This window comes from Manacus vitellinus, unplaced genomic scaffold (genome assembly GCF_001715985.3).
Source record: "Manacus vitellinus isolate BGI_N305 unplaced genomic scaffold, ASM171598v3 scaffold_22_pilon, whole genome shotgun sequence".
Lineage (NCBI taxonomy): Eukaryota > Metazoa > Chordata > Aves > Passeriformes > Pipridae > Manacus > Manacus vitellinus.
In genome coordinates this window covers 13,250,932-13,263,851 of record NW_021939632.1, presented here as the reverse complement: position 1 = coordinate 13,263,851, position 12,920 = coordinate 13,250,932, and the positions used below count along the sequence as shown (strand labels likewise).

The window sequence follows — 12,920 nt, the reverse complement described above, 5'->3', positions numbered from 1 at the left end:
TATTTAAGTAGCATTCCAAAAAGATCAAACTGACTCCAGTGTTATTTTTCTGTGGATTACCACTGATGTAAATGACCTTTATTTATAAAGTTAAATGATTTTTTAGCTACAGCTAGGAATTTAGGCATTCCATTTTCATTCTAAGAGGCACACAGAGGAGAGAGAAAACTTGACTGCACCCAAAACCACACTGGTCATCTAACAAAGAAAACTCACACGTGGAGGAATGGATTATAGCCTATACTAGGAAACGCTACCCATAATTAGCTACAATTGACAGTATCAGTGCTATCATATCTGTGAATTTAAAAATTAAATTTTAAGGTCAATATGGACCGATACTTCTAATAAGTGGAATCCAGTGCAATAGACAAAGCAATTATTTAGTAGAATACTACCTCACTCACCACAGGGGCAGAGGATTATTTCATTACATTTATTATAAGGGATTTTTAATCTTGATTTTTACTCCCAAGTTGTGAAATAAAAGACAAATCAGCTGAAATACGAATCTGTAAGAGTACACAGCTGTAAGGGACAGAATGTTAAGGAACAGAATTAAGACCATATCATCTTGCTTGTTAGAATTGAAAGAGTTTCACCAGTGTTTTTTCCTGTACATCAGAATTTAATTCACCTATGGTTTCCATCATGAGTGAATACACAGGAAAAAACCAGATTGTCTTCAATACAATTTCAAAACACAGGACACTGTAATATTGCGTTTCATGTACCTAAGTGTAAAATAAATAAAAACAGATAATGCTGCTTTAAATAATTTGTAACTGATTTTTAAACACTACCTTTGGTTAAGTATTTTAGCTGTGACAACATTCACTACTTTCTCTGTGGCACTTCAGATATATTTTTAAATATTTATGGAAGACTAACAGACTAAAATAGCCAAAACCCTGATACTGCCTGGAAATTTGTAGACTATTTACTCCAGGACAAATCTGGGGGGCCTGAAAACACTGACAAAATGATTAGCATTACCAGACAGTGAAAACAAAAAATGTGTTGTGCAATGAGCAACAATATGGTGTTACATTTCTAAAAATGATCCAACTTACAATGCTGTATATCTGTCCATTGCAGACTGCACATCTCTACGGTAAACTGTTCGAAGTATTACCATGACAGGGTCAAACTCCTTATCCCAAACTTCAGCTGTTATTTAAAAGAAATTACGTGTTAACATTCTTTTTAAAGACCTTACATCTTATTCTAAGAGTCTCTTCTTAACTAGCTTTAACTATGTGATTTTCTATTATATAATTATTTCAGCAAACTACAGCAATTTTAATAACTCTAGTAATACTTACTATATATATAATTACCACTATCAAGATAGAAAAATATTTCTTGTGAAATTTTGATTTGTTTCAAAACAACAAAAAAATAACTCTATTAAGGCAATAGTTCTTTTCTATTAACAAATTCCCCAAAACAACTCTCAAAACACTTTTTCTGTGCACATCTTGTTCTGTTCTTTTTCATTTCCAGGTACATGTAAGAAAAGATTTAAATTATTTTTCATTTGGTACATGATAAGCACAAGCCCTCTTAAAAATCAGAAGTACAGAATGCAGAGCAGTTAGCAGGTAGGTGATATTTTACCATTAAGCATAGTGAACCAAGTGACCTCAAAACCACAATTTTTTCTTCAGTCTTGAAAATGGTTAAGTTTCATATAAAATGATATCTGTGACCAATCCTTTACAAATATGCCTTTGTTTTTTAACTAATACCTATGCGTTATTTTGGCACTAAAATCTAGGTTACATCTGTTTAATTTAGTAGCTTGAAAGTAACATCAGGAGTGGTTTTTCAGAGCAATCACAGAAAAGTGATCAGGGTCAACACAGAACAGTCTATAAAGAGATCCCATTTAACTGCCTTTTTTTTCTATTTACAAGTTATTAAAAAACAAAACTAGGTTTCCAACCTAGAGTCAAAAAAAGATGTTCATTCTATTAATTGTTTTGAAGTGTTTAGCTCTCGTAACACAGCAATGTGAAGGCAAGATTCAATGACCCCAAAAGGAGGAAGAAACCCAGCGGACACAGAATTTTAGCTCCACCAGCAGGAATAACACAACACAAGTGCTTACAACATTCTTCCAACTTTTCACAGGCAAAAATAATCAGCTTTGCCACACTTCTGAGATTAATTTTCCCCAGGCAGGAAGACAAGTGGTCTATACTCCTGTATAATGGTCTATACTCTATATATTAACCCCTGCTAAGATTACAGTTCTAGAGATATCCTCATATGCTGCTGAGAGAGAACACTCAGCATAGTTTCTATTATAGATGAAATATGATCAAATTTAGCTTGAGAAACATCCATTTTTTCTGGACAGAGTTAACTACTGCAGTCTGAAAAACAGACTAAGTTTGTGTGGGCTGCTAATGCACAATGAGAAGAAAGGACTCAGTGGGGGAGCCATATAGGGAATATTGGAAATGCACACACAGCTCATCATCAGCACACAAATCTACAGACAATTGGAAGAACATGTTTTTGAATTTGGTTTGTTCTGGTTGGTTGGCTGTTTTGGGTTGTTTTACTGATAGTTAATGGAAGTAAAATCTAGGGATCTGTGAATATGAAGTAGATTTCACCCCCCCAAATTTAGGGAAACAAGGGATTAGAGGATTAGAGGGAATGGATCTCAACATGACTTGCTTTAACTGTGACAGGCCACAAACTACGATTCTTAAAAGCCACGGTTTTGAGAACCTATGTAGTCTTATGGAGAGTATGAACACTTAAGAGGGAATAGCAAAGAAAACCATGCCAGTTTTCATTCCTGCAGCTTTTTTGATTTTTTTTTATTACCGTAAGAAGAAGCTATTCTGTATAGTGCTACAAATTACTTCAGTATTTACTGCTATAAATGAGATACTTAACACAGTTTTCCTCTGGAATAAATTGTTTACCTAAAGTTAAAAAAAATCCAAACACAAAACAACACCCGAATACTGTAATTTAGCATTAGATTCCCTGAATACAAAGTTTTATAATTAAAAATACCATAATCAATTTCTTTCCTTCAAACTCTGTTATGAAAAATACCAGCATTTCACAAACTCCAGAAATGGGATATGACATAAAGAAATGCAGTTTACATAACATTAAAACAAAGTTATTTTAAATACATAGGTGTTAAGCTGCCTAATTACACATCAAGGAACCTGGATGAATCAATTCTCAAAACTCTGGTTTCTCAAAATTACTTCACCAGTTGTTAACTTGTATAAAAGACCTTTACTGACTAGTCTCACAGTATAAAAGTTGGCAAACAAGTTAGTACAGTACTACTTCCTACATCAACTCCTTTGCCCGCCCCCCTCTCTTGCCCTGCCAAAAAAAAAAAAAATTCACAAAAGATTACAAACCAAATGCTTTCAAAATTGTGAAACCTCAACCTTTCCAGTTTTCAAGGGAAGTACGCAGGGGAGGAAGGAGTTAAACCCTTTTCAGCTTTGCCATTAGCTGAAGCACAACCAGAGCACATGGAGCATTTCAGATCCCTACAGGCTTATCTGCTCAGTGACAGGAAACAGTAATGGAATGCTAAGTTCTTAAATTCTTTCACTCCTTTCACACCAATGCTGTGTTGAGTCCAATTCTATGACAAAATGGTCAGGGGAAGACACTTGTCATTTTTGCACTGTATGCATTGTAGAATTATAGAACAGTATTCTATAACCAGCTTAGCCTGAACTTTGTTCTAGACCCTCACTACTGACTGTGGAAAATGTCACAGGATACTAATATTGTTAAGCAAAATAAAATAAAGAATCATGGTATCTTTAATAATCAAAATGTGAAGAAATTCAAAGAAAGTATCTTTGCAACTGACATCTCACTGGTGCTAACAGTTCTGAACTATTGAAGATAAGATTTTTTTTTAAATCATATAAGTAATTAAGTATGCAGATCAGTAAAATAAAATAATTCTTCAGTTCTCCATTTTCCCTTGTTTTCTGAGGATACCTGAGTAATGTGAAAGCTCATTTTCAGCCTAGATCAAAATGAATTTATTAAAGACTATTGACAGTCTTTAGCAATGCTCTTAAATTTAAGCAGAAGACAATAATGAAAAAGTCAAATGAGTTTCGTGGGGTTTTAGTGGTGGCAGTGGGTTTGGGTTTTTTGTGGGGAGGATGAGGTGGGGTTTTTAACATCATTTGGTAGGTTGGGTTTGGGTTATTTTTAAGGAAAAAAACCCACAACAACAAAGCCAAACAAACACTGATTAGGCATCTTACCCCTGAGTATGTTGCAAGGGAACACAGATTGCCATACCTTTAGGTGTATACATTCCTTGTTGCATGGAACCTCCAGGTTCAAAAACAGGAGCTTTAAAGTCAGCAACAGCTGACAGGACTGATTCAAAGCTTAAACTTCCTGGAATAATACCACTTTTGGGATTGGGGTTTTCTGGAATGTAATCTCTGTGTTAAGGAAAGCAAAATTAACTTAATTGCAGGCCACAGCCATTTTACTCCTCTCCTGACATTTTCAGTCACTCGTTTCACACCACATTTCAGCAGTGCTCTGTGCTTACCACAAGAGGTCTGTATCCTCCAGCTGCTAGGAACCATAACTATGACTGAAGAGAAGCAAAGCCTCCTAGCTAGGATAGCAAACTTTTTAAAGCAAGACAATTACTACATGCTTGGCTCAAGACATTAGGTACTTAATGTGAAATAAAATCCACTATCTTTAGTGTATATAAAGTTTTTGCACTTGTCTTTATTTACAAACATTTTGTCTCTCTTCATAGGAAGAATATTTTGCATTTACAGCTAAGGGTAGAAAAAGCAAGTAAATAGCTTGGGATCCATGAACACAATAAGTAATTCTGCATCTTAGATTGGATAGTTCTCATTTTTGGTAGCAATACTTAACTGACCTACAGACATTACTCCAAAACATGAGTAGCACTTACAAATAAGTAAACTTCTGCTTAGTGAAAAGGGATTGCTTGTATAATGATTCACTTATTTTACACAGTTAAGTGATTCACTTAAGTGAACCATTTTAAGTGATCACTTATTTTACACATCTAAATCTTTGAGTTACTAAGTCATATCATAACAATTAATAATTCTTACTACAGATTTGTAACTCTCAATCTCCTCCTTTCCTGTCTTTATATTCCTACTATTTTTGCTCAATGCCTACCCCTGGATTGCAAGCTCTTTTATGCAATCATGACAAGTTATTTAATTTGCCTACAGAACCTAAGACACTAATAGCAGTAAAACCTGCACATCTGTAATGAGCTGTCTGGGAACATGAACTGTATCCCTGTGCAGGAAGAGCTCCCGGAGTTTGCTACTCTTTCCCCCAGAACACAACCACTTCACTCCAATGTCAAAGCAACATGCAGGATTGCTATTATTTGCATTTTCAGCTACTGATAACAAAAGCAAATATAGTGTAGACTGGTTGCTTTTTATACTGGCATAAAAATAGCAATACTGAAAGGCTCAAACCCAGATAAAGGTGACGTTTGGCTAAACTTTCTACAAGGTCATTGGAAAACAGACTTCATATCTCACAGCTAAAAGACTTCTGCAGTGTTAAAAAACATAATAAAAGCAGTACTACAGCATTTTGTATTTTAAACTATTTGTAATTTAAACTATTAAAAAGTATAGCATATTTTGTAAGGAAAAAAAAATGGAGCAAATGCCTTTGCTAACAAGTATGTGCAAACACACCTTTACACAATTTCTTTTAATTACATAAGCTAAAAACATGCTGTTCAAGCTCCAAAATCCTATTACTATTCCTGCACCTGTCATTCTCATTCATGCACATTAGTTAATATATTCCAAGGATATGAGATCCAATAATGAACTGTGTGTCCTGTCATTCATACAGAGTTGGGCTACCATCTCCGCTCTGAGGATCTCATCATCTGTCATTCCTAGAACAATAACATTTAAAAAGCCATTAAAATAGCACGATTTTAAAATACACATTCAGTTTTCATTTGACACTAAAAGCATGTCAAACTTGATACAAACTAATATTAAGTAATCATACAGTGCTATAAAAATACAGGATAAAAAGGAGGGAGTGCAAATGTTATGAAAGACAATCTCAGTCAGAAAAGACAGGTACAAATTAAAACTGCTGTCTTTCTGGAAAAGACAGAATCTTCATGTGATCACCTATACAAATCACCCACTTCCATTAAAGCTGTTTTTCTCCATTATATTGTATCTATTTCTAATCCATAAGGGATTACAATTAAATAACTGGCAAAGAAGAAACCAAGTGTTGAATGCTCTAAGTTACTATATGGTTGATCAGCTTTAAGGCAGCTACTAAGTGCTGCACGTAAATGAACATGTTTTAGTGTTATTTACATACAAGTATTCCTAAAGCAGTGATTCTTACCTAAATGTAAACGAAGACTTAACAGAAGGACCAAAAATGTTAAGGCTCCTTCCAGCATGGACCTTTCGTGCTCTGAGTCAAGAACTGTATTTTGATGCTGTGATGCCATCGTTAATAGATCTACCACCTTAAATCTACAGAGCAAACAGTAAAGTCAGAAACATTATTCTCCAACATTAAAACATGAATGTGAAATGTAATATAAACTCAGGATAGCATTCACAACGACCTAAATGAATACAAAGTGAAAAAAATGCAAACAAACCACATGAACATCTTCTTTTTAAATTTAGATTTTTATTTATCTATGGAATGCGCTATAATGATATTTACTCCTTATGAAAACACCTTACATTTATGAAGATACAAAAGGTAATGAAAATTAACGTTTTCAAACTCTGATTTATTTTTTTTCCCCCCCCAAAAGCAGAAGTCTTTTCTGTGTCTCTTACTATTGCAGCTCTATTTATCTACTTCTTCAGGTTGGAATATCCTAGCATATGAACATCTGTAAAACTTAAAAAACCCTAAAGATGCTCAGAAAAAAAAAGTCTGAAGCTTCATTACCGCACTGTAAATCAAAAGTCAATCCTGTTTAAAATGAAGAGATACTTCTTTCAGTAAAGCCCTTAGATAAGTGTTCATTTTGGTTAGGCAGAATTGTACCACTGAAGATGTGTATCAGACGTGCCCTTTTTCTATCACATTGTATAAATTAGTCAACAGCTAGCACAACATTGAACAAGACCATTCTCCTTTTAACCTTACCTTTCAAAAACAGATGAAATAAAATAATCTGGGTCCAGTCTAGAGGCACAGACCTGTAGAAAAGAGAATAAATTAATTTTATTCAATTAATTTAATTCAATATTTGTTGGTAAACAGTATTAGCTTGGCTTCTCAGAACACATAACTTACTTGCAGCAAGTAAATATCAGGATCAATCATGGAATTGCAGAAATGGGACTGCACGTAAGTCATGGCCTGTCCTTTAATTTGGAGACCATTCCTAACCCACATGTTGCTGTGAATTTCAGAAAGACTTGCCTGTTCAGGAAAAATAAAATAAAAAATTATAAATATATCAGGGATATTCAGCTATTCAATTCAGTGTTTAGCAGATCATCAATATATGATTACAGAAACATAAAAATCATAGAAAGGTTTGGGTCGGAAGGAATGTTGGAGATCATTTAGTTCCAACCCCACTGCCATGGGCAGGAACACCTTCCACTAGGACCAAGTTGTTCAAAGCTCCATCCAACCTGACCCTGAACACTTCCCAGGGATGGGGCAGCCACATCTTCTATGGGCAACCTGTTATAGTGCCTCACCACCCCACAGTAAAGAATGTCTTTGTGATACCTAATCTAAACTACTCTTTGTGATACCTAATCTAAACTACTCTTTGTGATACCTAATCTAAACTACTCTCCTTCAGTTTAAAGCCATTGGCCCTTGTCCTGTCACTACATGTCCTTGTGAAAAGTCTCTCTGCAGCTTCCTTGTAGAATCATAGAATAGTTTCGGTTGGAAGTGACCTTTAAAGGTCATCTAATTGAACCCCCCTGCAATGATCAGGGACATCTGACAGATACCACACTTTAATATGAGAGCACATTTCAGACAACAAAAGTAATCAAAGCCAAATGAAGTGATTTATACATGAGAAGTACTCAAAAAATGAAGATATTGTGGTTATAAAGAGGTTAGATATAAAAGCAGTGATTAAAAATAATGCTCACTGCCACTTATATACAAATAAATCCAAATTTGTAAATAAAAATAAATTGCAGGGTGCATCCATTCTTGAACTCAGTCTGAGTTTAAAATTAGAAATTTTCAGATTCGTGTTTCTTTTCAACTTGTACTCCATTCTATTCACATAACACTTCTATGTTTTCAAAGGGTTGGTTCTTCCTACCCTTTTGGAAGTGCTATAGTGAATATTATTATATACCTCTCAAAGTATGATAACTAATGCCACATATTTAATTTTGGAGATATGAAGAAGAAAAAAAAAGTTTATCTTATACTCAATATTTTCTAGTTATTATTGTCACATATAGTTATTTTGACATTCCACAATTAAGACATGCTTCCCTTTGCTAAATACTTCTGAATATACTTAAATGACTAGGGTTAAAAGAATCTGACAGCAACTCTTTTTTCTGTGTGTATTCTGTCCATACCTGAATCTGAAGCGGGTGAATCATTAGTTTCATCAGCATCTCCTGATCTGGCAAGATAGTATCCAGATCTAGTTCTTGGCATTTGACAGCCTAGAAACAAAAGCAAGCACACACTGTACTGAATGATCACATTCGACAGGGAACTTCCATCTGTGTGACTACAACATGTGCTTACCTTACTTAAAAACATGGCAAAGTAACGGTGCAACGGCAAATGGAAAGTAACTTGGTTAGGAGCCGGCTGAAAAGGAAAATAAAGGTATTTTAATATAATATATTGAAAAAACCAAACTTACAAATGTCTTTGTCACAACCATCAAGGACAGTATCTTGGCATGTCTTCATTTGATGGACTTTCCACTATTACTTCATTCCCCTGCCTTTCTGACTATTCAAGTTCTCCTTAGACAGCTGTAGTTTCTCTCAAGTCCCCAGTAGCCAATGGCACTCTGAGGTGTTTGAGAGTATTGCCTGATAACTGCAAAGCTGCTCCCACTACCACAGCACAACAGGACTTCTCTTTTGCCATTGCTTCAGCTCTTCATTCAGCACAACAGTAGTGTATCAATAGCAGTGCTTTTAAAACTCACACAACTTAAGATTGCACCAGCAAATCTAAGTCACCAAGACCCTACAAATAAAGGATCCTAGGATATAACATTGCAACTATTAAGTACAAACTCTAATTTCAGCAAGGCAATCCTTTTTTGATCACTACTTTGAGCAATGACTTAATTTAAGGGGAGAGTAGGGGACAGGAAGTGTATCACCTTTGAAATTTAATCAGATTTTCACAGTACTTTGCTTAAATTTACTAAGGATATTTACCTCATCTACAAAGTTGATAGCATCAAACCAGTCCTGAAGCGCTTCGAGGCAGTATCTGACAACATTCCGTGTGTATTCCTGTGTTTCCTGCAGTTAAGAGAAACCAACACACTACATGAGCCAAAACAGCTTTAAGTAAGTATCATTGTTTCCCTACTACAAATACATCTGATTATTTCAAGAATATTTTTACAGAAACATTAAGGTTGGGAAAGACCTCCAAGACTATTGAGTCCAACCCAAAATGCTACAATACCACAATACTGCATAGATTTTAACAGTAAGCAAACCTTGTTATGACTGTATGATGTAACTCTATAACAATGCCATAAAACTACATTATATTTCAGGTTAAATCATGTATTTCAAGACTAGAGCTGTACATTGCCTTCCAAGAGAGAAGCAGCAATGTGCAAAAAGGGAAGGCAGAAGGGGAGCTAAACCAAATTGCTCTGTGATCAGCAGAACTTGCAAAGTTTCATTCCTTAACAGATTTTTCCTTTAATCTTCCCTTCCCCCTAAACAGACTCCAGACTTGCCTCACGCTCTCAGGGCATCTATGACACGCTTCTTATGCAAAAACCAGCAGTGCTTAGGCCAGCCAGAAGCTGAGCAAATGCTGACTGGCTCAGTTAGACACCTTTTCTCATCAGGAAATACAGCAGCCACACTCCCATCCTGTTGCTCCACCCTCTGTAGAGGGGTCAGGCTCTGCAGGTTTTCCCTATCCTGTGAGATATGAGCTGTAATCTCTTCCCATCCATCAGGTTTCACTAAATATGTACAGCAATTAAGCCATGAAATTTCTAGAGCATTTTCAGATTTTTTGAGAACAACCAAAAGATTCAAATGTGGCTGAGGACATGACTGACAAGACAACAGGTGGAAGAAGGAATCTTACAGGTCTTAAAAAAAAGGTAGACCATCCCATCCCAAAGCAAAAAAGAAAGGAATACTGCAAAAAGCCAGAAGTTGTAATTCAGTTTTCAAGAGCTAATGTAGACTCAAATTGATACATTCATAATGTATCAGCATAACTTACAACACAGAAAGGCCTGGTTTTAACTTTTAAAATCACATGGTACGCTTGGGCACATTTTTTTACTGCACAGTTCAATTCAAGTATTACTGTCTCATGGACACTATCAAGTATCTCAATAAGCTAATTTCAAATATAAGTATTTTTTTCATAGGAAAACAGTAAAAAGTGGGGGTTATATGCTAATTATCCCTAAAAGTTAATGGATTCAATTTTTGCTATTACTTACAGTCTAGCAAATAGTAACAAGTTTTTGCTCTAGTTTGGAGACAATAAGATGTCAAAACCTAAGAGGCTTTCACCTCAGACTGACAGTAAAACTACACAAACCCATAAATTTCTCCATCCCTCGTTAAAATGAACTATGTATTTGCAGACACAATCAACATTATAATCACATTAGGACAACTTGTGTATCTCCTTTCCCACTAACAAAGGTAGAATGACTCAGAGATATGTTATCAAGTTCTTCATCAGATCAAAGTTATTCCATATGTACAGTCACATGGAATGACTTGTACACATCCTGAACTTGTAGTCCCAGTACTGAAGACAGTAAATTAGGTTCAAGCACGAATTATACACAGAATCCAAGCTCACAAAAGTTTTATGTTATTTGATAGACAAAGACGGCATAATCCAAGTCTTCTCAAACACATAACAGACAGACCTTTCAAGTTTGAGAATTCTAGAATAAGTCATGAATAAAACCAAGAATTATGACAAAGAAACATTAGCCTTACCCTAACTTTGCAGTGTGACAGAAGACCCCACATTGGCTGGGCACAGGCTTCCAGCTCAGCAGCAAAGGCAGCATAGTAGGTCTGCGATTCAAACTCCACGTGCTCATTTAATTCTCGTTTATTTAAATTCATACCTTCAAAGATTTAAGCAGAGTTATACAACCCAATATTTAACTAGGGCTAAACAGAATGCAGTATTTTTAGTGTTATGCATTTACACACCAATTAAGATAAAAAACCCTCCACAAAGTGTAAGAATCTATTTTATCTAGCAGCAGAATAATTTTTAATTCTATTTGTACAGAAATAAAACAGAAAAGAACATTAGCTCTAGACCAGCTAATAACTGCAGTCCTTGCTGTTCAGGTGACATTAACTTCGACTTTGAATGTCACTTAGTCAATGAGAACATTTGGATGCTGGTCCTCAGAACATTTATCAGTATTGAGAAGCTCACCATTTTGAACTATTTCTTTTAAATAATAAAAAAAATTCTCCATTGCAACACTTAAAAAAAATCCTGATTTGTCAAATTAATTTCCCCAATACTTAAATTTAGAACTTCACCAGCAAAATACTTCTAGTACAAGTTATGATGAGTACTTCAAGTACAATCTCAGAATTCTTGCACCAATCTGAGTCAACTGTGATGCAATTGTCTTGTGTGTAGTTGAAGAGCAAAGATCCATCAGATAATTTTTTTAATCTATCTGTTTTCTAGAATATACTGTTCTCTTCTAGACATACAAACTTATGAGAATACTAATAAATTAAATATTTACATACAGCATTGTAAGGATTTTGCTACTGTGAACATTAAGCTGTCTTAACATCCTTGTATTCGTACTGATTATAAGTGTCACATACCTTGAAAAAATGATACAAAATTCATCCATGTTACCAAAAGACCATGATCTTCCAAAAATTTCTTTGCCACACTTTGGTGTGAAAGTATGTTTATAAAATCACTAACCAGGGGCCAGTAGGTATTATTCTTCAGTAGTGCTTCCCCACAATTCACCACAACATGTAAACTATTTTCTTCATCTAGGTTTAAAAAAAAAAAAAACAAACAAAAAACCACCAAAACAAAAGGAGAAGAAAAAGTTATTTTGTTCCTTCTTGTTGTAATTTATAAATAAAGTTATAAAATAATGCAAACCCAACAATTAGTATGTACTGTAATGCTATGGTCAGACACACACAAAGAAAATTGCAGAAAAGAAGAACAGTTCTTTTGTGGTACCTGAGGCCGTTTTTTCATCATGGACTCACCAACATAGATCCCACTCACTAGAAGCCACTCATACTTTGAACAGTATTGCAACCTTTGATAAGTACTGCATTAGTAAAACCATCACAGTTACACCTGAATACTCTCAGGAAGTATAAAAAGACCAAACAATACAATTCCTACTACCAACACCTGAAATCTATTTTGAATTTGACATACTCCCAGTGAGCAAGCTACCTTACAGCATTCAAAAAGAAATCTGGTGATCAAAACCTACGCTGGCATAGTGATTCTGAGAAAAGCAAAGAAAAGCATTTCCACTCTGAATTTGGGACACAGTTTTTATGCAGCCTGCCCAAGACTAGGGAAAGAGAAGGCTGCATCAGATCACCTGCCTTTGGATGGCTCTATTCCAGTAAAAATGCACTGAAGGACCCCAGTAATTACCCTCTACAGGA

The 12,920-nt window shown here is 35.2% G+C and overlaps 1 protein-coding gene across 6 annotated transcripts in view; it reads right to left on the bottom strand.

The window, feature by feature from the left end:
* The window catches only part of UBR3 (ubiquitin protein ligase E3 component n-recognin 3), a 105,254-nt gene that overhangs the window by 61,896 nt on the left and 30,438 nt on the right, over window positions 1-12,920 (bottom strand). For all 6 annotated transcript variants that reach the window (XM_018072488.3, XM_018072490.3, XM_018072491.3 and 3 more), the window contains 11 exons: window positions 12,096-12,275; window positions 11,229-11,362; window positions 9,447-9,533; window positions 8,794-8,859; window positions 8,619-8,708; window positions 7,345-7,473; window positions 7,195-7,247; window positions 6,427-6,560; window positions 5,865-5,950; window positions 4,318-4,459; window positions 1,074-1,170 (listed from right to left, as the gene is read on the bottom strand). In XM_018072488.3, coding sequence (XP_017927977.1) covers window positions 1,074-1,170; window positions 4,318-4,459; window positions 5,865-5,950; window positions 6,427-6,560; window positions 7,195-7,247; window positions 7,345-7,473; window positions 8,619-8,708; window positions 8,794-8,859; window positions 9,447-9,533; window positions 11,229-11,362; window positions 12,096-12,275 — 1,198 coding nt within the window. The remainder of the gene's footprint in view (window positions 1-1,073; window positions 1,171-4,317; window positions 4,460-5,864; window positions 5,951-6,426; window positions 6,561-7,194; window positions 7,248-7,344; window positions 7,474-8,618; window positions 8,709-8,793; window positions 8,860-9,446; window positions 9,534-11,228; window positions 11,363-12,095; window positions 12,276-12,920) is intronic.